General features: G+C 43.3%; 1 protein-coding gene across 5 annotated transcripts in view; it reads right to left on the bottom strand.

Annotated features, from left to right (window-relative positions):
* Positions 1–24,921, bottom strand: part of LOC140494170 (E3 ubiquitin-protein ligase DZIP3-like) — a 119,444-nt gene that overhangs the window by 73,049 nt on the left and 21,474 nt on the right. For 4 of the 5 annotated variants that reach the window (XM_072593272.1, XM_072593271.1, XM_072593270.1 and 1 more), the window contains exons 4-7: positions 19,861–19,948; positions 12,816–12,866; positions 10,354–10,483; positions 8,626–8,708 (exon numbers count right to left, since the gene is read on the bottom strand). In XM_072593272.1, coding sequence (XP_072449373.1) covers positions 8,626–8,708; positions 10,354–10,483; positions 12,816–12,866; positions 19,861–19,948 — 352 coding nt within the window. The other variant, XM_072593273.1, reaches the window with a different exon arrangement.

Here is a 24,921-nt window from a genome sequence, read left to right as displayed (position 1 = left end):
TTAGAGAATATAATGATAAAGCCTCCAAATCTGAATGATTGTACACCGGTTTGTGCAGGTTTTATGCTTTTAACTAAAAACAGAGAGTTCACTGTGGATTGGGGGGTGTGGGGATGGTGGGAATGAAAGAACCAGGCACAGGCTGGACTTGTACACGCCAACGAGATCCGATGTCCTGAATGAGCTGATAACCACTCAAGTGGCAGAGTGGACATTGCAATCTACCTGTGTCTCAGCACTATTGATGGAGAATGGTCTGTGAGGAAGACAACAGAAAGAAAGGAAGAGGAAGAAGTTCCTGCTTCTGATCTGAAGGTAGATGAGTGCCAATGCTAAATGAGGAAAAGATTGAATAGCCAAGCAGCTTACTCCATTCTCTATTCAGGATGATTTGGATGATGGCATCACACAGAATACTTACAGACAAAGAATTAAGCTTCTTGTCCTACACAGTGTGAAGGATCTTAAGTGTTGTTGGAGCTAAACTCATCCTGACAACTGGAGAGTATTCCATCATACTCTGGACTTGTGCTTTGTAAATGGTAGACAGACTTTGAGGACCCAGGAGGGAAGTTACTCACTGCAGGATTCCTAGCCTCTAATCTGCTCTTGTAGTTATAGTATGCATATGGCTAGTCCAGTTCAGTTTCTGGTCAGCTGTAAGTCCCAGGATGTTGAAAGTGGGGGTTTCAGTGATGGAACTGCCCTAGGATGTCAAGGGCTGATGTTCAGATTTTGTTGGAGACAGTCACAGCCTGGTATTTGTGTGGCACAAATATTACTTACCACTTGTCAGCCCAAGCCTAGATGTTTCCAGGTCTTTTACAGTTTAACCACAGACTACTCCAGCATTTGAGTAGTTCTGAACTATGCTAGATATTGTACAACACTAATGAACATCCCCATATCTGACCTAAAGATGAAGTGAAGGTCATTGATGAAGCAGCTGGAGATGGTTAGGCCAAGGACACTACCCTGAGGAATCCCTGCAGAGATGTTGTGGAGCTGAGATGACTGACCTCCAACCATTTTCCTATGCTCCAGATATGACTCCAACCACCAGAGACCTTTCCGATACCCATCGATTCCATCGGCTCCTTGATTCCACGCTTGGTCAAATGTGGCCTTGACATGAATGGCTGACACAATCACCTCAGCTCTTTTGTCCAAGTTTGAACCAAGGCTGTAATGAGATCTGGAGCTGAGTGGCCCTGGTAGAACCCAAACTGGGCATCACTGAGCAGGGGCTGCTTGACAGCACTATTGATGGCAACTTCCATCACTTTACTGATGATCAAGAGTAAGGGTGATGGTGTGGTAATTGGCCGGTTTGGATTTGTCCTGCTTTTTGTGTACAGGACATACCTGGGCAAATCTCCACTCTGTCGGTGTTGTAACTGTACTGGGAGAGCTTGGCTAGGGGAGTGGCAAGTTCTGCATTACTGCCGGAACGTTGTCCAGACCCATTGCCTTTGCAGCATCGAATGTCTTCAGCCATTTCTTGACATTAAATGGAGTTTGTTTTGGCTGAAGACTGGAATCTGTAATGCTGGAGACCTCCGGAGGAGGCCAGGACAGATCATGCACTCGGCACGTGTGGCTGAGGATCGTTGCAAACGTTTTAACCTTATCTTTTGCACTAATGTGTTGTACTCCCCATCATTGAGGATGGGGATACTTGTGGAGCTGCCTGCTCCAGTGAGTTGATTAACTGATCACCATCACTCACAATCGGAGGTGGCAGGTCTGCAGAGCTTAAATCTGATCTGTTGGTTCTGGACTCACTTAGCTCTGTTTGTCACTTGCTGCTTTATTCTGTGTGGCATCCAAGTAGTCCTGTTTTGTAACTACACTAAATTTTTAGATACGCCTAGTGCTGCTCCTGGTATGCTCTCCTGCAGTCTCCATTGAACATCTTCACTCTATATTTAACTAGTAGATTTCACAGCAATTCATGGGTATAAGGTTCACCTGCAGAGAATAGACTGAGGTCACTCTGTGGAGACTTACTTTTAAAACACAGATTTATAATGATCTGAAATGCTCACCACTATAGGGTGTCAGAAGCAGCGTCAGTAGCAACATTCTAAAGGGAATTGGGTAAATGTTTGAGGGGGGGGGGGGCGGAATACATTACAGGCCTACGGCAAAAGAGCAAGGGAGTGTGATTAATCAAATTCCTTGACCGTAGAGACATAACGGGCCAGATAGAGTCCGATTTGCTGCCATATTTTGTTTCAATGGAACTATAGGAGTCTGCAGCATTGGGAAGCATTTCAACATAGGCCCATTAATATTGACTCACTGCCTGCATTATTCAAATAACTGCTGAAAGCACACTCAAAGGGGAGGCAGGAGTGTGAAGTGCTCTTAAGCCTTTAAGAGGACACTTGATGTTTCTCCTGGTATTCAGCTTCTAGCATACACCATTAAATGCTGAAGCAGGGAACACAAGTCTGTGACTTGATCATCTCCAAAAAACAAATCCCACTAAACTCCTGGTAATAAATGGAGGATATTGTTGCCCTACCAACAGGCAATCTCGCCCAGTGAAAGCAGCTCTCCACAAATGAATGACAGCAGAGAAAGTTTTAAGGTTTGACACACTACCCCAAACAATTGCTAGAAAAAAAAGTATGTTGGATGAAATGAGATTGTGGAGTCTTTTAGAATCTGGTGACCAATTAAATACGCCCAAAATACACAGGCTCTACCACCCTTAGCCAGCATTCTCCATTACAGTCCAGGAGGGGGTGCTGTGCTCAGGCTACGGGCAGGGCTGAGGCAGCAAGAAGTGTTTGCGTTTTGCAGGGGGATAGGTCAGGGGCAGCACTGATTGGGCTGGGGCAGGAAGGAGTAGGAACACAGGCTGAAACGCTCACCCCTATAGGGTGTTAGAAGCAGAGTCAGTAGCAACATTCAAAGGGGAACTGGGTCAAGAGAGGCTGCCAGACTACAGAGGTACAGTCTGCACATTTGTACATGGGAAATGACGCACTTTGACAGAAGAGGAGCAGTGGACAGTTAACCAATTTAAATAATGATCCAGGTTTGAAAAATTGTTCAAGCAAGTAAGGTGGGGGGGTGGGATCCAGGGAGATAGTGAGGAAAGAGATCAATCTGAGACTGGTACAACTGAGAACAGAAGTGAGTCAGTCAGGGACAAGGTAGGACTAATAAATTAAACTGCATTTATTTCAATGCAAGATGCCCAACAGGGAAGACAGATGAACTCAGGGCATGGTTAGGAACATGGGACTGGGATATCATAGCAATTACAGAAACATGGCTCAGGGATGGACAGGACTGGCAGCTTAATGTTCCAGGTTACAAATGCCACAGGAAGGATAGAAAGGGAGGCAAGAGAGGAGGGGGAGTGGCATTTTTGATAAGGGATAGCATTACAGCTTTGCAGAGGGACGATATTCCCAGACATACATCCCAGGGAAATAATTTGGGTGGAACTGAAAAATAAGAAAGGGATGATCACCTTATTGGAATTGTATTATAGACCCCCCATATCAGAGGGAAATTGAGAAACAAACTTGTAAGGAGATCTCAGCTATCTGTAAGAATAATAGGGTAGTTATGGTAGGGGATTTTAACTTTCCAAACATAGACTGGGACTGCCATAGTGTTAAGAGTCTAGATGGAGAGGAACTTGTTAAGTGTGTACAAGACAATTTTCTGATTCAGTATGTGGATGTACCTACTAGAGAAGGTGCAAAACTTGACCTACTCTTGGGAAATAAGGCAGGGCAGGTGACTGAGGTGTCAGTGGAGGAGCACTTTGGGGCCAGCGACCATAATTCTATTAGATTTAAAATTGTGATGGAAAAGGAAAGACCAGATCGAAAAGGTGATGTTCTAAATTGGAGACAGGCCAATTTTGACAGTATTAGGCAAGAACTCTTGAAAGTTGATCGGAGGCAGATGTTCGCAGGTAAAGGGACAGCTGGAAAATGGGAAGCCTTCAGAAATGCGATTTCAAGAATCCAGAAAAAGTATATTCCTATCAGGGTGAAAGGAAAGGCTGGTAGGTATAGGGAATACTGGATGACTAAAGAAATTGAGGGTTTGATTAAGAAAAAGAAGGAAGCATATGTCAGGTATAGACAGGATAGATCCAGTGAATCCTGAGAAAAGTATAAAGGCAGTAGGAGTATACTTAAGAGGGAAATCAGGAGGGCAAAAAGGGGACTTGAGATACCTTTGGCAAATAGAATTAAGGAGAATCCAAACGGTTTTTACAAATACATTAAGGACAAAAGGGTAACAAGGGAGAAAATACGGCCCCTCAAAGATCAGCAAGGTGGCCTTTGCGTGGAGCTGCAGAAAATGGGGGAGATACTAAATGAGTATTTTGCATCAGTATTTACTGTGGAAAAGGATATGGAAGATATAGACTGAAGGGAAATAGATGGTGACATATTGTAAAATGTCCAGATTACAGAGGAGGAAGTGCTGGATGTCTTGAAACGGGTAAAGATGAATAAATCCCCAGGACCTGATCAGGTGTACCCTAGAACTCTATGGGAAACTAGAGAAGCGATTGCTGGGCATCTTGCTGGGATATTTGTATCATCGATAGTCACAGGTGAGGTGCCGGAAGAATGGAAGTTGGCTAACGTGGTGCCACTGTTTAAGAAGGGCAGTAAAGACAAGCCAGGGAACTACAGACCAGTGAGCCTGACCTCGTTGGTGAGCAAGTTGTTGGAGGGAATCCTGAGGGACAGGATGTACATGTATTTGGAAAGAGAAGGACTGATTAGGGATAGTCAACATGGCTTTGTGCGCAGGAAATCATGTCTTACAAACTTGATTGAGTTTTTTTGAAGAAGTCACAAAGAGGATTGATGAGGGCAGAGCAGTAGATGTGATCTATATGGACTTAGGAAGACATTCAACAAGGTTCTCCATGGGAGACTGATTAGCAAGGTTAAATCTCATGGAATAAAGGGAGAACTAGCCATTTGGATACAGAACTGGCTCAAAGGTAGAAGACACAGGGTGGTGGTGGAGGGTTGTTTTTCAGACTGGAGGCCTGTGACCAGTGGAGTGCCACAAGGGTCGGGCTGGGTCCTCTACTTTTTGTCATTTACATAAATGATTTGGATGTGAGCATAAGAGGTACAGTTAGTAAGTTTGCAGATGACACCAAAATTGGAGGTGTAGTGGATAGCGAAGAGGGTTACCTCAGATTACAACAGGATCTGGACCAGATGGACTGAGAAGTGGCAGATGGAGTTTAATTCAGATAAATGCGAGGTGCTGCATTTTGGGAAAGCAAATCTTAGCAGGACTTGTACACTTAATGGTAAGGTCCGAGGGAATATTGCTGAACAAAGAGACCTTGGAGTGCAGGTTAATAGCTCCTTGAAAGTGGAGTCGCAGGTAGTGAAGAAGGCGTTTGGTATGCTTTCCTTTATTGGTCAGAGTATTGAGTACAGGAGTTGGGAGGTAATGTTGTGGCCGTACAGGACATTGGTTAGGTCACTGTTGGAATATTGCGTGCAATTCTGGTCTCCTTTCTATCGGAAAGATGTTGTGAAACTTGAAAGGGTTCAGAAAAGATTTACAAGGATGTTGCCAGGGTTGGAGGATTTGAGCTATAGGGAGAGGCTGAACAGGCTGGGGCTGTTTTCCCTGGAGCGTCGGAGGCTGAGGGGTGACCTTATAGAGGTTTACAAAATTATGAGGGGCATGGATAGGGTAAATAGGCAAAGTCTTTTCCCTGGGGTGGGGGAGTCCAGAACGAGAGCACAGAGGTTTAGGATGAGAGGGGAAAGATATAAAAGAGACCTAAGGGGCAAGTTGTTTCACGCAGAGGTGATGCGTGTATGGAATGAGCTGCCAGATGAAGTGGTGGAGGCTAGTACAATTGCAACATTTAAGTAGCATTTGGATGGATATATGAATAGGAAGGGTTTGGAGGGATATGGGCCAGGTACTGGCAGGTGGGACTAGATTGGGTTGGGATATCTGGTCAGCATGAACGGGTTGGACCAAATGGTCTGTTTCCAAACTGTACATCTCTATGACTCTGTGACCCGAGAAGGGGGTGGTGAGACATTGATGGGAATAGAACTTTGAAGCTTTCAGGACAAATTGGAAAAGCAGCAAAGCATACAGGACCTTCAAGCTTCACAGACTGAGCCATTGAGCTCAGAAACATTGAGCTGAACCTATTGTTTGACATTGTGACTAATTTGGTAAAGAGAATTATAATACAAGTGCATTACGTTTACAATACCTGTATTTCCATTTACACAACCGCATTTTTGCAGTACATTTTACTCTTTCAAGATGAACTAAATTAAACATCCCTTCCAAACCATTACTGTTTCTGAACACCTTTCAATTCTTATTAGTCTCATGCTGCAAGCAGTGGTTAGACCTGTTTCTGTATCAGAGGGTATTGCTGAATATGTGTTAATACTGCAACCTACTCAGAACAATGCCATCTACACCATCCTATTTCCATAACTCACTCAAATTATGGAAAGATCATAATAATTATCTCTTGTGACCTGAATAGGTTGCAGAACATCAAGCAGTTTCCTCCACTAGCATGTACTTTTTAAATACGTATTAAATAGAGCCGTTTAAGCTTATTATCAGACAGCACTTCTGTGAAACTGCATGAATGGGTGTGTATGAACTGTCAAAACTGGCAATAATAAATAAAATCTCATGACCCAGCTGTGGGAGATCAATTTAATATCCTCTATATTTTTATGCTGTACACATATAATTTCTCACTTATTTCGATCATGGAGGTCTAGTATTTTTACTAACATTACTAACTTTAAAGAGAAAAGGACTAATACCTCCTAATTATACAAGCTCAGACTGTCAGATGTTCTACTCCCATCAGGACTAACAGCCAGTGTATAGTAAGCACTTAAACCACCTCCTGCTTCCCCAGGACAGATGTCAACCAAACTTGTTGACAATAAATACAACTGTGTAACACCATAATGCTAAAATTTTAATGTACGTAAAAACCGTATAAAAACCACTGTGAAACTGTTCTTTGGATTCTATCACTGTCTCAAACAGTGTTTCTGCAGATGCTCAATAAAGGAGGCTGTTTTCACCACTCAGACAATCCCACACTATTCAAGTTCTGGTTGGGGTACAAGTATATTGCATTCGAATCTTGTCACTACACTTTAGGAAGGATGTGAAGATCCTTGACAGAGTGAAGAACAGAGGGTTCTAGCATTGAGGGAATGTAGCCATTTTCCATCTGGAGAAGATGGTGCTGTTTACCTTGGAGCAAAGGAGATTGATGGGAAATCTGACTGAAGTCTACAAAAATATGACAGCTGTTCCAAAAGCTGATGGCACAAGGACTGGAAGGAACCGATTTATGGTTTTATGCAAGAGATGCGGATGGGGAGCGGAGGAGGAACATTCTGTTAACCCTTACTAATATGATGACAAGAATCTGGAACTCACTGTCTACAAGGGTGGAGCAAGCAGAGACAGCAATTTCAAAAGGAACTTGAGGCATTTGAGGGAGATATCCAGGAGTACATGAGGACATGGGCACTAACAAGATTGCTCTATAGAGAGCTAGCATGGACTCCATGGATGAATGGCCTCTCTCTGCTATAATTACTCTATAAATTGTAAAGATGGTCTTTAATTTGTCAGTATTTTTAATTGTGAACTGAGAAGGGAAAAGAACTGCTCTAAAAACTAAGGATTGCTGAATGATTAATGCATGATTTTGAAAGCAAGTCACCTGATGCTCCTTGTAAGTACTGTTTACACAGTTGCTGGTTCAAGCACTAGTAGAAGGGGCAAGGGTGTGTACAAATGAAGATTCAGCCAGCAACAAGTAGCTGATTGGTCTGTGAACTAGTGAGCAGTCATTGATGATAAAGGCCTTCAGCCTGCCAACAATTATGCGATTGGCTGTCAGCTAGGTGAACAGCTTAGGCTTGTAAGCAAGATCACAAGAAGTCATCAGACCTCTACCAGCTCACTCATCCCCTCTGATCTCAGTAAAAGCCACATTCAGCTTGAAGGAAATTAGTTTATCTTCCCATGTGCAGTTGCTGTAAGCTGTGATTTTAAATTAATAAGTCAGATACCTTTTATAAGTGAACCAGCTACGCAATGCCTCTTGCAAACCAGTGGATGCATCAGAAGAAGCAGCAATCTAATCAGCACAAGAATAACCGCAGCAGACCCTTTGAACAAAGACCACTGAACTGCTTTCCCAGTCCTCCCTCTGTCCGTAACACCTTTCTTTTGTGTGTGGGTGCATATGTGAATGCGTATATATGGGTGTGTGTTTAAGGGGGGGTTTAGGGGTTTAACTACTAGTGTTATCTGTTGACAGTTCATTATCATTTACTTGTAGCTACAGTCTATTTACGTGGCATAAATACAAATTCTCATTAAGTACAGAAACCTAGTCCTTGCTTACTCTAGGTCTAAATATCCGGGAAACTGGGGAGCCTTTAGCTTTTGTGTCGACTCTGGGAATAGCAGAGCTTTATTTTCAGCACAGTACTCCTGTGAGGTATAACAGAATTGGCAAAGAAACATCTAATCCAGAACACATTGGAACCAGTTTGTGTTCCAACATGAAATCAAAAAGATACCTACTTGGTCACTTGATTCACAGTTTTTTTCAAAGTCAGTGAGCACAGAGTCACCCTCGGTGGCAAATTTCTTGATGTGATCTGCAACTGAATAGAGGATACAGCAAGGCATTACTTCCAGCAACAAAGTCCCATAGCTATGAATGGAGATACTGCACATGGAAGAGAAGAGTACATTCCCTGACTAAGCTGAGCGGCCAGTTGTGGCTTTCATTGTTAAAAAAAGTAACTTGCTGCCTTGTAACTCAGTTGGGAATTTCACTTGATCATCCATTTGCAGAGAATAATGGGAATCATTTCAGTATTCAGCGGCCTGCTCAGTCAGGACAGCTGTATGGATGTCATAAAAACAGACATAGCAAACCTTTTTCTTCAAGGCTCCTTTCCCTATCACTCTCATGGAAACCTTCCGCTCCTCCCACCCCTCACCGCCCCCTCCTCCCATCTCCACATACACACTGAGAGACAGAGAGAGAGAGACAGAGGCAGACAGAGAGAGAGAGACAGACAGAGATAGTGTGCATGTATGTGTGTGTGTGGAGTCAAGACTGGGTTTTGTTCTGTTAAGAAACAGGGCAATTTAACCATTGAGAGCTTTCCCTACCATTCAATAAGATATGGATGACCTTCTCACGGTCACCTTCCTGGCCAATCCCCATATCACTTTATTCACCAAGGCACCAAAATCTATTGGCCTCTGTTTTGTACACACTCAAAGACTCAGCAACTGGGAAAGGAATTTACAAAGAGAAACTTTGAGGGCCCTGATAACACACGCTGCCAAGGATTGTACATGAAGGAATGGCCTTTTTTCACAACATATCTATGGCCTCAGGATCACTCAGTGACCCCAATAAACTGGGGGAGAAATAAATACACACTGGTATTTCAACAATAAGGACCAGGAGCTATGTTACTTAATAAAAGCTTCCCATGTGCTGCCCGATACCCACACTGAAAGCTTGGTGAATACTGCTGAGAAAAGAAAGCTGTGTGTGTGATTACAAAGGCATGCAAGTTTGCTCGTGTGCATTACTGCATTAACATTGATTGGTCCCGTTCATTCCCGCCCAGAGATTTACCATTAGTCAGGAGATTGCAATCTGAGATGCTCCAATCACGAGAAGAGAGGCCTCTTTTTGACCAACCTCAATGGGTGGTGTGTCCAACTCGTGGCTTCCCTCAATAACAGCTTTTGCTGACTCATGCTGATCAATCTCTAGAAATGAGTCAGCACTAGACCCCAATACAAGGGCGAAAACCCAATGGAGCAAACACACCTGTCGCTCCCACACACTCTAAACTTCCCACGTGTCACGTCTCCAAGTACTCATGTACGATAACAAATGCAGAGAATGCTGGAGAAACTCAGCAGGTCTGGCAGTATCTGTGGAGAGAAAAGCAGAGTAAAGCTTTCTGTTTGAAGAGCCATGTCAGACTTAAAAAGTTAATTTGGTTTCTCTATCCACAGATGCTGCCGGATCTGCTGAGTTTCTCCAGCATTTACTGTGTCTGTTTCAGATTTCCAGCATCCACAGTAATTACAACACATCCCAAAATATTGTTCTAGCATTCCTGAAAAGGTGACTTTTTCTGATACAAGTTTATCCCTCAATAAGATACAATCTTTGAGGAAATTTGTGACAAATAACACCAAAGTATCTCCAAAAGGCTATAATTTTTTTTTAAAATATGCATGATAAGTTGTGGGCAGACTGAGAAGAAAACTTACAGTGTGCCATCAGTATTGTGAGAGCTGTGTTCCTCTGAAGTTCTGTCCAATGAGGGGCTATGCTGTCAATAGGAATTTGATTTATTAAAGGCTTGGTAGAGCAGATGATCTCCTTCAGGTCAGAGTCATCCTAGAGAGAGGGCACAAGAAAGAAGCAGTAGATTCTTCTTTTGTCAGAATAAAGGGGTTATTTCTTTTGAAAAGATTACTTCACAGGACAGGAATAACATTGGTAAGTCATTACCCTACTCTTAGCTGCAATTAAACTGAGAGGTTCCTTAGGCCATTTCAGAGGGCAGTTAAGAGTGAATCACATTGCTGCTGGTCTGGAGTCATGTGTTGGCCAGACCAGGTAAGGATGGCAGATTTCCTTCTCTAAGGGCTGAATCAGATGTGCTTCTGAGTACAATTGATGATAGTTTCATGGTCACCATTACTGAGACTAGCTTTCAATGCCAGATATTTTTTTTCTTGCTCATGTCACCATGGCAACAATTATGGAGGAAAGATTAAAGAAAAAGCCACGATTATTATTCTTATTGCTTTTCACTTGGAAGTGTCACTGTCTAAGGGCAATGGGGAATCAATTTAGTGAGTTTGTGATGACTCCACATGTCAAATGGTCTGCCAACTGTAGATTTTAGACAAATATGAATATAAAATGACTACAGATTTTTTGACATATAATAGCTGAAATAATATGTACAGTGGGAACGTGGGTTTGACTCAACTTAGAAAGACAAGCATTCCAGTGAAGAGCGGTTGCCAAGACAACATTGGTAAAACATTCCAGTCATCAGGTAACTGAAATCTTTATTGAGAGGAGGAGAAACAACAGGTTTTATTATAAAGCACAATATAAAATTAAGACATGAGTAATAGAATAGATTCAATTTTGACGGGTGATGTTTATATTATAATTGCAATGCCACAATAAATAACATAATTAACAGTAGACTAGGTAGGTTAGGGATAATGAGAAAATTACTGAAGGCAAGCAAGTGTTGCTAGGCAGCAGGGAATATATCCTTGTAAATCAGAGGTTAGAAAAGTTACAGCTGCCTGTGCTAGGTTCTGGCCTGATCTAAACATGAAGTCAGGTGATATGGACAGCATCCTGAAGTAAGGGCCACCTTGGACAAGAGAAATTCATGGCTGAGTGATGGACGTTATTGCTGAGGGAGCAAAATGAGGGAACGATCTGAAATGGTTAAATTCGGTGTTTAGACCAAGAGCATATAAAGTGCCTCATTGGAAAGTGAGCCCTGCTCCTCAATCTTGAGTTGATCTTCATTCAGGTCAAGGAGAGAGATGTCAGGCCATTGTGGAGAATTAAAATGAGAGACTGCGGGGAGCTTGACATCCTGCATGTAGACTGAATACAGCTGTTACCCAATCTGTATTTGGTAACCCCATTTTGTTTCCTTTTCATTGCACATTTCGGTTTTTCTCTTATTATTTTCACCTTCCAGCCATCAGCACACATGCCCCAGTGCATTTTTTGTTTCTTTATTTCTTGCCCTGATACCATTCTCTGTAATCGTGCAGGACTGTCTCATCTCTCAGTGAGTCCATCTCTGCAGCCTTCCACTCTACATTGTCCTTGCACCAACCATCCCTTACTCATAACCTGTCTGGTAATTCCCAGTTCTGGCGAACCTGAAACCTTAGCTCTGCTTCTCTCCCTCTACTGATGCTGCTTGACCTGCTGAGTGTTTGCTGTATTTTCTCTTTTTGTCGCCAGTTTTTATGCTTTGGGGCAAGGGGAGAAGAACGTTATGAAGCGGCAATGACCACAACTGAAACTCAGTACTTTTGAGGAGGCTGAAGATGATGAATGATAGCAAGAAGAAATGGTATGGACACTTGAGGGGAAAATAAACTCAGAGGTGCAAGGATCAAGCAGGGTACGGGTCTGCCTGGATTTCTCAGAGAGCCAGCATTGACTTGATGGGCCAAATAGCCTCCTGACACCAAGACCAAGTGTCTGGCAGAGAATCTTAGACTACTGAGGGTCACAAATGAATAATGGCCATTTTTGCAGGTTCTCATTGTGGGGTGTGTAACAGCAGCAAGACAGAGTCTACCTTCAGGAGGCATGGACCAAGGGAAAATAAAATCACTCACAAAAGGAACCTCAAACCAGGACGGGTTTCCTCCAAAGGCTGGATTCATCCTCTTGGTGTTTACCACAGTAATGGCAGCATCTGAAACCACCTACAGTTTCAACTTTCCTCTTTTCTCCTGGATGCTGTCAAAGGACAGACCAATAGTTCTGCGCGCTAATAAATGCTCTGGGTGACCGCTCAATAATCTCTTGGGAAAGCCATCTGCTCTGGAACGGCAGCTTTCTCCATCCTGAGTTACCGCAGATGCCCAGAGTCGGGCACATCGCACAGACTTGTGCGACTCCAGCCAGCTGAACGGATAGCTTTAAATCGGCTCCTTTCCTGATTTCTCACCTTCACTTGCTCAAAGGTCTTCAGGAGGGCAGCAACGAAACCACAATGATTCTGAAATCAAATGGAGAAAGAAAATAAGACAAAGACTTCTGACTGCAGACATGCTGCATATATAATATGCCATGTTTTCCTTTTACGCTTCATCTTTATGGGTCCAACACCTCCCAGCCCAACAAAATGATTCTCCGCTGACAAAGCCCCTCAATTAGAGGATAATCTCAATCACCCCAGGATACAGTTTCATATGCTCGTAGTCTATACATTTCACAATAATGTAGCATAAACACAAGATTACACATGGAGGTGATGAGTTCTGCAAGTTGAATGGCTTTTATCAATGAGAAGATTGCAAGCAATAGAGTTGTCACAGTACAGGAAGAGACCCTTCAGCCCATTGCATTCACACTGGATATCAAGCATGCATTGATTCTAATCCCATGTTCCAGCACTTAGCCTTTGGTCTGTATGCTATTGTGTTTCAAGTGTACATCTAAATACTTGGGCAATGTCTTCAAGGGTCCCACCTCTACCACCCTTTTAAGCAGTGAGCTTCATATACCCACCACCCACTGGGTCAAAACATCTTTCTCCAGTTTTCTTCTAAACCTCCTGCTCCTTCCCTTAATACTGACCCCTCCAAGGGGAAAGGCTTCTCCCTGTCTACCCAGATCTATGTACACGTCAATCAGATTCCAACTCACCTTGCTCTGCTCTCAGCAAAATGACGCCAGTCTACTAATCTCTCTCCAGAGCGGAGTTGCCCCAGGATGTGGCGTGGGCTGGAGCATCTCCTCTGCAATTGCATCCTTCCTACAGGCCAGAACTGTAGACGGTATTCCAGCTGTGGCCTAACAACCATTATATACAACTCCATTATAGCTTCTTTGCTCTTGTATTCAATGCCTTGACTAATAAAAGCAAGTATCCTATATGTCTTTTTAACTACCTTATCTACTGGTCTTGCATTACCAGTGATGGCATTACTCATACTGAATCCTCCACAAGCAACACTTCCTAGGGGTTACTATGTATAAGAAAATTAACTGAGCCAGCCATATTATTGTGGTTACAGGAACAGGTCAGAAATTAGGAATTCTTCAGTGAGCAACTCACTCCTGAGTCCCCAGAGACAGTCCATCATCAAAAGGTCAACACCATCCAGTCCAAAGCAGGATGCTTGATTGCACTCACACCATCACCTTAATCATTCATGCCTTTAGATAGGGGAGCACCAGTGTGTACCACCTACAAATGCACTGTAGCCACTCACCAAGGCTCCTTCATCTGCACGTCAAAAACCCACAATATCTATCACCCATTCATGGGAACAACAAAAAAACCTGAAAGTTGCCCTCCAAGTCACTCACCATCCTGACTTAGAACCATACTGCCATTCCTTCACGGATGCTGGGTGAAAAGTTTGGAAGTCCCTTCCCAAAAGCGCTGTGCCTTCACCATGCAGATATGGTAAATATGAATATATAACTACAACGTAATACATGTTGGAATGTTGCCTAAGTGTAAGATCTGGACTGCGTGCTCAAGCCACCCTTGCATGACTACAGCCTGTCAGGTGACAAAAGGTGAAGAAAGATGACCATGGCACAACGTGAGGGTCTGCAGCAATCCAGAAGACAATTGTGGCAGAGTCTGATTGGTTAAGGGGATATAATATAGGCTTAGTGCAATTGGTTATGCTAATGTGACAGGGATAGCGCATAAACATTAGAGTACGTTCTCTGTTCAAGGCCTTTCAGGATTGTCTGCTCTGGTGGCCACAGCTTTTGCTTGCAAATAAAGGCTTATCATCTTGAGGAATTCTCTACGTCGCCTGGTCATTCCTAAAAGGTGTTGTTATCTACCACAACATAGACAGCAAGGGTTCAAGAAAACAGTTCTCCATCATCTTCACAAGAAGCAATTATGGTTGGGCAATAAATTCAGGAATCTCACATGAAAGATTTTTTAAAAAAAAATAAGATTACCAGTATTAATTTCCCAAAACTCTACACTGACGATGGAAACATAATACACATATACAGAGGTTCAGACGAGGGAGGAATTAAATCAGACAAGTATACAACTTTGCTCTTCTGCTCATTCTGGGATCCATTCTAACATTTTGTAGTTCAACAGCAACCACTTAAGAGTCATAGAAATGTACAGCATGGAAACAGACCCTTCGGTCCAACCCATGCATGCCAACCAGATATCCCAACCCAATCTAGTCCCACCTGCCAGCACCCAGCCCATATCCCTCCAAACCCTTCCTATTCATATACCCATTTACTCTATCCATGTCCCTCATAATTTTGTAAACCTCTATAAGGTCACCCCTCAGCCTCCACGCTCCAGGGAAAACAGCCCCAGCCTCTACAGCCTCTACCTTTCGCTCAAATCCTCCAACCCTGGCAACATCCTTGTAAATCTTTTCTAAACCCTTTCAAGTTTCACAACATCTTTCAAATAGAAAGGAGACCAGAATTGCACGCAATATTCCAACTGTGGCCTAACCAATGTCCTGTACAGCCGCAACATGACCTCCCAATTCCTGTACTCAATACTCTGACCAATAAAGGAAAGCATTACCAAACACCTTCTTCACTATCCTATCTACCTGTGACTCCACTTTCAAGGAGCTATGAACTTGCACTCCAAGGTCTCTTTTTTCAGCAACACTCCCTCAGACCTTACCATTAAGTGTACAAATCCTGCTAAGATTTGCTTTCCCAAAATGCAGCACCTCGCATTTATCTGAATTAAACTCCATCTGTCACTTCTCAGCCCATTGGCCCATCTGGTCAAGATCCTGTTGTAATCAGAAGTAACCCTCTTCGCTGTCCACTACACCTCCAATTTTGGTGTCAGCTGCAAACTTACTAACTATACCTCTTACACTCACATCCAAATCATTTATGTAAATGACAAAAAGTAGACCCTCCTGCAAGAACACTAATGCGAGATCATTAATTAGCTCCAGGATGGTTATTGCTATACAAGAGTGTAAGAAAAGGAAAGGGTTTATGTTTAGGAGTTACTCAATTTCACCCACTGTGATGGACAGTTTAGGGTTTTGAAGGAATAGAATCCAACATCTTGGTTGGCCCATGGTCTCTGGAGCAACGTCTGTCATATTAATGTAAACTGTAATTAGTTGCTAACATACAATAATTTGTTTCTTGTTCAATACAAGAGCCTCTTCTAATTAGACCAGTAAGTGATTTTCCTCTATCACACTACTCCTTGTCAGCGCTGTGGAGCAATAAAGCCTCACAGGCACAGTCAGTGCCCAACTATTAAAAGTGACTGCTTAATCTATCATACAATAGGTCACTTTCAGAAAATGTGCCAACAGGACACAGTCACAAAGAAGTAAGAAGTCAAAAACTATCCACACAAAGAGGTTAATAAAAGGTCGAACAGACTACAATAAAAGAACAAAACAAAATACTCTTAGAGGAAATAGATGGATCAGACCTTGCTCTTTGGCAAGAAGTTGATTATTTCAATGGTTGTCTCAAAATGTCAAGTTAGATACAAAGTAAATATTATCAAATAGTAAACCACAGTTGAAAGAACACTGTCTACAGTTAAAGGCAAGCTACAAAACTAATATAAAGGAATGTTAAATTGCAGAAAACATATGTACTTCAATGACAAGAATTCTCACTCGAATAGGAATGCATGTTTCAATGAACCTTCTAAATGTCCAAAGAATTAAACAGCAAAAGCTAAAGATCTTCTTTGAACAGAATACCCTAAATTTTGTATTGGGGTACGGAAGCTCAATAAAGGATACAGCATGACACTGAAGAAAAATGCTAAACCATTAAAGATTCTACATCTTTAATGAAACAAGTTGAGAAACAACTTGCAATGATGACTAGGAAGAGCATCCTTTCCTGGGTAATGAAACCAACTAAGTGATACTTGGGCATGGTTACTGTACCTAATGGGTCAATCCAAATTCTGTTGACCTTAGGCAGCTCAACAATATGGTTGGAAGAGAAATCGGCTTTGTCTATGGTCAACAAGAAGTTAGCTAAATTATCCAAGACCGGAGTTTTCCCAATACCTGATGAAAACAGTGGACTCGAGAAGGTGCCATTTGACAAACAATCAAAATTGTTTCGCAGAAGACACAAAGGTAGGCCATTCAGTCCATTGGGTCTGCTCTGCCATTCAATGAGATCACAGCTGATTGGACCTCCCTGCCTTTCACAGCCCTCAATTACCTTACTGATTAAAGCTTTGTCTATTTCAGCCTTGAATATAATTAATAAGACAGCCTCTAAAGCTCTCTGCAGTAAAGAATTCTACACATTCATTACCCTCTGTGAGAAGTGATTCCTCCTCATCTCGGTTTAAAACATGCAACCTTTCATTCTGAAATTATGCCCTCTGGTCCTAGACTCTCCCACAATGTCAAAAAACCTCTCTGTATCTACCCTGTCAAGCAACCAAAGAATTTTGTACACTTTAATAAAGTCGCCCCTCATTCATCTATATTCCAATGAGTACAGAGCCAACTCACAATCCTCTCCTCATAAAACAGTACCTCCAAACCTGGTATCAACCTGGGGAACCTTGTTCAAGGTGAGAGGTGAAACGTTTAAGGAGGATACATGTGGAAAGTACTCTACACAGAGGGTGGTAGGTGCCTGGAACGCATTGCCAGCAGAGGTAGCAGAGGCAGGCACGGTAGATTCATTTAAGGTGCGTCTGGACAGATACTCGAGTAGGTGGGGAGCAGAGGGACACAGATCCTTCAGAATTGGATTTAGATAGTGGACTTGGATCGGCTCAGGCTTGGAGGCAGAAGGGCCTGTTCCTGGGCTGTAAATTTTCTTTATTGTTGGTTTCTTTGTTTTTTGTCTGGACTGTCTCCAATGCCAGAATATCCCTCCTAAGAAAAGGGCCCAGACTGTTCACAGTATTCCAACTGTAGTCTGACTAGTGCCTTGTATAGTTTTAGCAAACTCTCCCTACTTTTATATTCCATTCTCTTTGAAATAAAGGCCAATATTCCATTAGCCTTTCCTATTACTCACTGAACTTGGTGCTAACTTTTTGTGATTCATGCACGAGAACTCACCGATCCCTCTATCCTGTAGCCATATTCATGGTCCCTAACTCAGATTTTTCTTCAGACTACCATTTGGGATCGCCTCAGCTCAAAACATTTCTCAACTGTCCCAAACGTTTACAAGGTCTTCAAGGAATCATATGCCACACGGATATTGATACATTGGAAAATTGTTAAGGTGATGATTGGAGGATGCGTGGTGCCTTTAAGCACTTACAAGAAGGAGGGCTCACCCTTAATGATATGCGTAAATTCTCCAACAAATCTATTCATTTCTTGAGCCACATTGTCAACATGATTGTCATTTAAGGCATCTTAAAGAGGAAAGGTTCAATCATCCAAGGCGCTGCAAAGATTGTACATTGTTTGCACTGTTCGCCCGAAGGGGTCACTTGAAGGATCCACAGGAACCCCATCTCATTGCGGATCGTTCATACACCAGTGCTCAACTGAACAACCCCATTGAGGAAATGGATAATGCAAGGCACTAACACACCTCAGTGTCAGGAAACAAATAGAGTCATAGAATCATTGAGATGTACAGCACGGAAGCAGACCCTACCATTAAGTGTATAAGCTGAAAAATGTGCTGCTGGAAAAGCGCAGCAGGTCAGGCAGCATCCAAGGAGCAGGAGAATTGACGTTTCGGGCATAAGCCCTTCTTCAGGAATGAGGAGGGTGTGCCAAGCAGGCTAAGATAAAAGGTAGGGAGGAGCGACTTGGGGGAGGGGCGTTGGGAATGCAATAGGTGGAAGGTGGTTAAGGTGAGGCTGATAGGCCGGAGAGGTGGTGGGGGCGGAGAGGTCAGGAAGAAGATTGCAGGTCAAGAAGGCGGTGCTGAGTCCGAGGGCTGGGACTGAGATAAGGTGGGGGGAGGGGAAATGAGGAAGCTGGAGAAATCTGCATTCATCCCTTGTGGTTGGAGGGTTCCGAGGCGGAAGATGAGGCGCTCTTCCTCCAGGCGTCGTGTTGCCATGGTCTGCCAATGGAGGAGGCCAAGGACCTGCATGTCCTTGGCGGAGTGGTGGGGGGAGTTAAAGTGTCCAGCCACGGGGCGGTTGGGTTGGTTGGTGCAGGTGATTGCGGATAATTTTTCATTAAGTGTATATGTCCTGCTAAGATTTGCTTTCCCAAAATGCAGCACCTCACATTTATCTAAATTAAACTCCACCTGCCATTTGGCCCATCTGATCAAGATCCCATTGTAATCGAAGGTTACCTTCTTTGCTGTCCACTACACCTCCAATTTTGGTTTCATCTGTGATCTTACTAACTCTACCTCTTATGCTCACATCCAAATCATTTATATAAATGATGAAAAGCAGTGGACCCAGCACCGATCCTTGTGGCACGAAAACAACGAAGTCAAAGGCCCGAAAAACAACCCTTTCAACAGTCTCCAACCAAGAGATGTACAAATGGTTATATACACAAATGCACAATGTTAACAATGGGGAGTGGAAACATTGGTGGCAGACATTGTCTCAAGGCACATGCACCTGAAATAGCTTATACTGAGGAGTCCCCAGAGTATCTTAAGATGATATAATTTGGACTTGGGGGGCAGAAGGATCTTGGAGGTGTTAGACCTAACATCCATAGGCTCTTCATAGTCTCTGTAACAATGCAACGAGTTTTGAGAAGATTCGTAGCTCAGGTTGAGATTCTGGATGTAGGTTTGCTCGCAAGCCTACATCCACGTCAATGTAACCTGTAACTGGTTACTAATATGCAATAAACTGCATCTTGTTTAAGACAACACCAACAACTTCTCCTTAGATTACTAGTTAAGTTTTCCTCTCCCACACTAGACCAAGCAATCCCTGTAGATCCCTACAATTAAACAGGATGGTGGCTGCAAACCTACTCTGTTGAGAGGGGGGGACACAATTCAGACACACATACATCAGTTACCCGCTGGAGACATAACTGTAACCAAGATAGGAAGTTCCAACTTACACACTTCTTTTTCATTTCCCCGTAGAGTGTCCACAAGATTTCCATGGTCTGGATCACAGTTAAATCCACAGATTCATCTTTGCAGTTTCTACAGAAACAGGAGAAAAACACAGCTCAATCTAGGTCAATCCAAGTCAAAGTCAAACTAAAGCAATTGTTCTCCACTTCTTACTCTTTGTCCGACAGCCCCATTTTCAAACTGGGCACTTATACAGCAATATACAGTGGGAGAAGAGTGCGTGGTGGTAACACCAGAGGCCCACAATAATGCCTTGCCCAGTCAAATCCCACCACAGTAGCTGGGGAAAATGTAATTTCAATGAATAAATCTGGAATTGAAGACAAGTCTCAGTGATGGTGATCATGAAAATATTGTTGATTTCTGTTAAAACCCACCTGGCTCACAACACTCTTTTTGGAAGGTGATCTACCATCCTTACCTAGTCTTGCCTACACATGACTCCAAACCCATAGCAATGTGGTTGACTCTTAACCATAGGTGAGAACTAACAATACTTGGAAATAACTGTATTACTAGAACTCTAATTGGAGGCACAGGTTGCTCTGCTATAACACACGTTTCGTTCTCATGAATTTTCTATAACACAATTGACAAACTGGGGACACAGTTTCTAAAGCGTGAACGTTTAAACTGTATACAGAGGAACCTCGATTATCTGAAGGGCATGGACGGCCAGTATTTCATTCGGTTAATCAAGTGCCGAATAACATTGTTTAGCCAAGCATCAGGACCTTGCGATCTTGCCAAATAATCTGATATTCGGATAATCGAATGTCGGATAATCAAGGTTCCTCCATATTGGTTATAATGCATTTCCAGGCCCATTAGTTTAAATGTTACTGCTATTACACAACTTTCTTACAGCACGGGGTTGCACGTGTTGGACGCGTGTTGTGGTGAAACTGACTGTATGCAATTCTGGTCGAGTCAATATTTCATTTGCAAATCTTCCTTTTGGGCTCGAAAACAGCAGAGCCAGTCAATTCACTTGGGGATGGGCAACAAGTGTTGGCACTGCTAGTGATGCTCACATCCCCTGAAAAAATAAAGTGAAAAAAATACAAACACTCTCCAACCACTTCACAATCACTGTGTGGATCTTCAGGAAGCCTTTATCATGTTGTTATATACTTTGAATGGTACAATACAGAATTCTCAAGCGGGTCATGTTGCTTCCCTCTCCTCCTTTCCTGACCCCACTGTCTCCATCCATTGGGATTCAGGGCAGCAGCTGCCTACAGCAGCTCACCATGTGGCACCATTCAGCCACAGCTGAAAGATGGGTACCCCCTCAGCAAACACCCACACAGACCCACCTCCGACAATAGCTGCTGCTGTGACCTGGAGGAAGTCCAAAGCAAACTAAACCCTCATCTCAAAATGAGTTACAAGCGAATAAAGAAAATGAAGAAACCAAGGTGTTTCAGCCTGAAGGAGGGATCCGAGATCTTACAGAAACCTAAGTTTAAGGGAAATGTAAATCCGGCTTGTCAATTTTAAATTCTATTGAGAGAGGAGGTTAAGGGGATAGGCTTGAACTAGTAAACAGATCATTTAGGACAAAAAAGGAAACTATTCTTCATTGAAAGGAGGGATCAACATATGGAATAGAATTGTGGAGAGGCAAAAGCACTGGGATCATTTAAGGAACAATTACAGGCTACAAATGAGAAGCGTGTGATGAAGGAGTTAAGCATGGAATGATTAGTCTTCTTCACCTATAACTACACGTGATCAAGGCAATACAATCCATGGCAGGTTTTCTCTTCCCTGTCCCTGGGTGCCCTCTGGCCAGTGGTAGGTCACTGGGAAACAACTTCAAATGTATTGTACAGTGACAAGAGGACATCAGATTGTAAGCCATCAGAGTAGTCAATCAAATCATAACATGGATCTCCGAAGTATCCTATCTCTGAAGGGCTATCCCAAAGCTCTTTCCAGCTAATGAAGAATTTGGAAGTGTAGTCACTGTTGTGACACAAGGAGTCCACCAACCAAATGCTGCACAAAGTTCCCACAAATAGCAGCATCATAACAGACAGACAGACAGACAATTTTGTTGCTGGAAAGGGGTGTCTTATTTTTCTTTATTCTTCCATGGGATATGGGTATTGCAGACAATGTCAGAGTCAGAGAGTCATACAGCACAGAAACAGATCCTTCAGTCCAGGCAGTGCACGCTAGCCATAATACCAAGCTAAACTAGTCCTACCTGCCTGCGCTTGGCCCATATCCCTCCAAAGGAGAAAGTGAGGACTGCAGATGCTGGAGATCAGACTCGAAAAATGTGGAAAAGCACAGCAGGTTAGGCAGCATCCAAGGAGCAGGAGAACTGATGTTTCAGGCATAAACTCTTGCTCAGGGATTCATTCCTGATGAAGGGCTTATGACCGAAACGTCTACTCTCCTGCTTCTTGAATGCTGCCTGACCTACTGAGCTTTTCCAGTACCACACACTTTGACCCATAACCCTCCAAACCTTTGCTATTCATGAACTTATCCAGATGTCTTTTAAACATTGTAACTGCATCTGCATCTGCATCCACCACTTTCTCTGGGAGTTCATTCCACACATGAACCACCCTCTGTGTAAAAAACGCTGCCCCTCATGTCCTTTTTAAATCTTTCTCCTCTCACCTTAAAAATATGCCCCCTAGTTTTGAACTCCCTCCACTTAGGGAAAAGGCCCTGGTCATTTACCTTATCGATGCCCCTCATGATGTTATATACCTCAATACAGTCACCCCTCAACCTGCTACCCTCCAATGATTGAAGTCTGTCTGTTTTTATATCTTAAACCCTCCAATCCTGGTAAGACCCTGGTAAATCCTTTCTAAGGGTAGCTGTGCATCGACCACATTACTGTGGGTTTGAAATCATGTGTAGGCCAGACAACAAAAGGATAGCAGACTTCCTTCTCTACAAGACAGTAGTGAACCAGATGAGTTTCAACACCCATCGATTTAGATTTACATTTACAGATTTTAAATGTTATACTCCAGATTTATGAGGTGAATTTAAATTTCACCTGCTTCCATGATGGGACTTGAATCTGTGCAGCACAGTGGCTCAGTGGTTAGCACTGCTGCCTCTCAGTGTCAGGGACCTGGATTTGATTCCCGCCTCTCTGTGTGGAGTTGCACATTCTCCCATGTCTGCATGTGTTTCCTCCCATATTCCCAAGATGTGCAGGTTAGGTGAATTGGCTATGCTAAGTTGTCCCGTAGTGTTCAGGGATGTGTGGGTTAGTGCATTAGTCAGGGGTAAATGTGGAATAATGTGGAATGGATTACTCTTCGGAGGGTCAGCGTGGACTTTTTGGGCCATAGGCCTGTTTCCACATTGTAGGGATTCTACATGTCCCAGGTTATTAGCCTGGACTTTTGGATTATTCAGCAATAGCACCACAATGCCATCAACTTCCCCAACAGGAGACAGGAGAGAACTCCTCTGTCCAGTTTCCAAACAGGTGTTGACGCGATGGGTCAAATGGCCTGCCTCTACACTGAGGAGATTCTACATTGATGATTCTGTGGTACGAGGTCGCCCTTTTATATCCACATGACAGGTCAGAGGCAGAGTCTTGGTTTCATACCTGATCTGAAGTACAGAGCCTCAGACAGTGCAGCACTCCCACAGGACATCAATAGGAGCTCCAGCTTGAATGTGGAGTCCTCTGGGTAGGGGCCAAAGCCCACGACCTTTTGAGTTGCAGGCGAGAGCGAAATCAAGAAAGAGGGAGCTGCAGGCAGCTCCCCCGCAGAAAGAGAAAAATAATTTTGATATGAAATGCTAATGGAAGGTTGTTCACAGGTACCTCTCGGCAGCTGTCAGCAGATCTGCTACTTGTCATATTGAAAAAAATATTCCAGGGGGAGATGTAATGCAACAATGGAGAGAAAATAAGCAATGATAAAATGACAGGCTCCCCACTAGTGTTGAAACACTAACCCACACGACATGCTGGCAGAATGCCTAGCTGCCCACTCAATTCCTGCCTGGCAAGCTCCCAACCCACAAGACTGTGAAGGAGAGGGCATTTTCCTGTAAGGCAGGGGACAAAGTGAAATCACACAGAGTGCAGGAATACTTTATCTAAGCAGCTGGGAAACTCTCTCGAAACTGACAGGAAGCAAGTGGTAGACCAGCTATCCCCAAAACAAATGGTGCTTGTGGTTTAAGGATGGAAATGAACGTGAGTAACATTTGAGAACTCTGGGTCTATACTCGATGGAGTTTGAAAGGTTGAGGGGGATCGAATTGAAACATACAGAATACTGTATAGAGTAGATGTTGGGAAGATTTTCCATTGATAGGAGAGACAAGGATCCAAGGGCATAGCCTTAGAGTAAAGGGAAGACCTTTTAGAATGGAAGAGTGGTGAATCTGTGGAATTCAATGCCACAGCAGGCTGTGGAGGCCAGGTCATTGAATGCATACAAGACTGAGATAGATAGGGTGTTGAGTATCAAGGGAATCAGGGGTTACAGGGAGAATGGGGTTGAGAAACTTATCAGCCATGACTGAATGGCAGAGCAGACTCGATGGGCTGAATGGCCTAATTTCTGTTCACATGTCTTATAGAACAGACAGTCCCTAAAAAAGGAGGGGATTTTTACATTCTCTTTTGAATACAGAGCAGTGAAAGTGAATGAGACAGATTTCACCTCAGTTGGTTGTTTGGCCACTACCATCAGACCAATCATCTCAGGGTTGGCCATGGAGTCTTAGTTCCTTGATGCTCTCTAGTGACACTTGCAACAAATTTCATGTGTACTCGTGGCGTGTTTCGACTCTCCCAAAGCTACAGAAAAGTCTCAGACACGCAGCTTGGAGATCAGATGGCTGGTGGCGCGCATACAACTCTACTGAGCTAAGAACAGCCCCTTTGTGAAAACCCTACCCCAGTGTTTCCCAAACGTCTCCCAATTCTAATGCTATTTTAGTGCCTAAATTAGCCTTAACCCAACCATAGAGTGGGATGGATGACATCCGGAGGATTCAGAGACCTGTGAAAGTGGAGGCTGCGATTGGAAATG

The sequence above is a fragment of the Chiloscyllium punctatum genome, chromosome 23 (assembly GCF_047496795.1).
Source record: "Chiloscyllium punctatum isolate Juve2018m chromosome 23, sChiPun1.3, whole genome shotgun sequence".
In the NCBI taxonomy this organism is placed as follows: Eukaryota; Metazoa; Chordata; class Chondrichthyes; order Orectolobiformes; family Hemiscylliidae; genus Chiloscyllium; species Chiloscyllium punctatum.
Note: the sequence above shows the minus strand (reverse complement) of the source record. Positions and strands in the feature narration are given on the sequence as shown.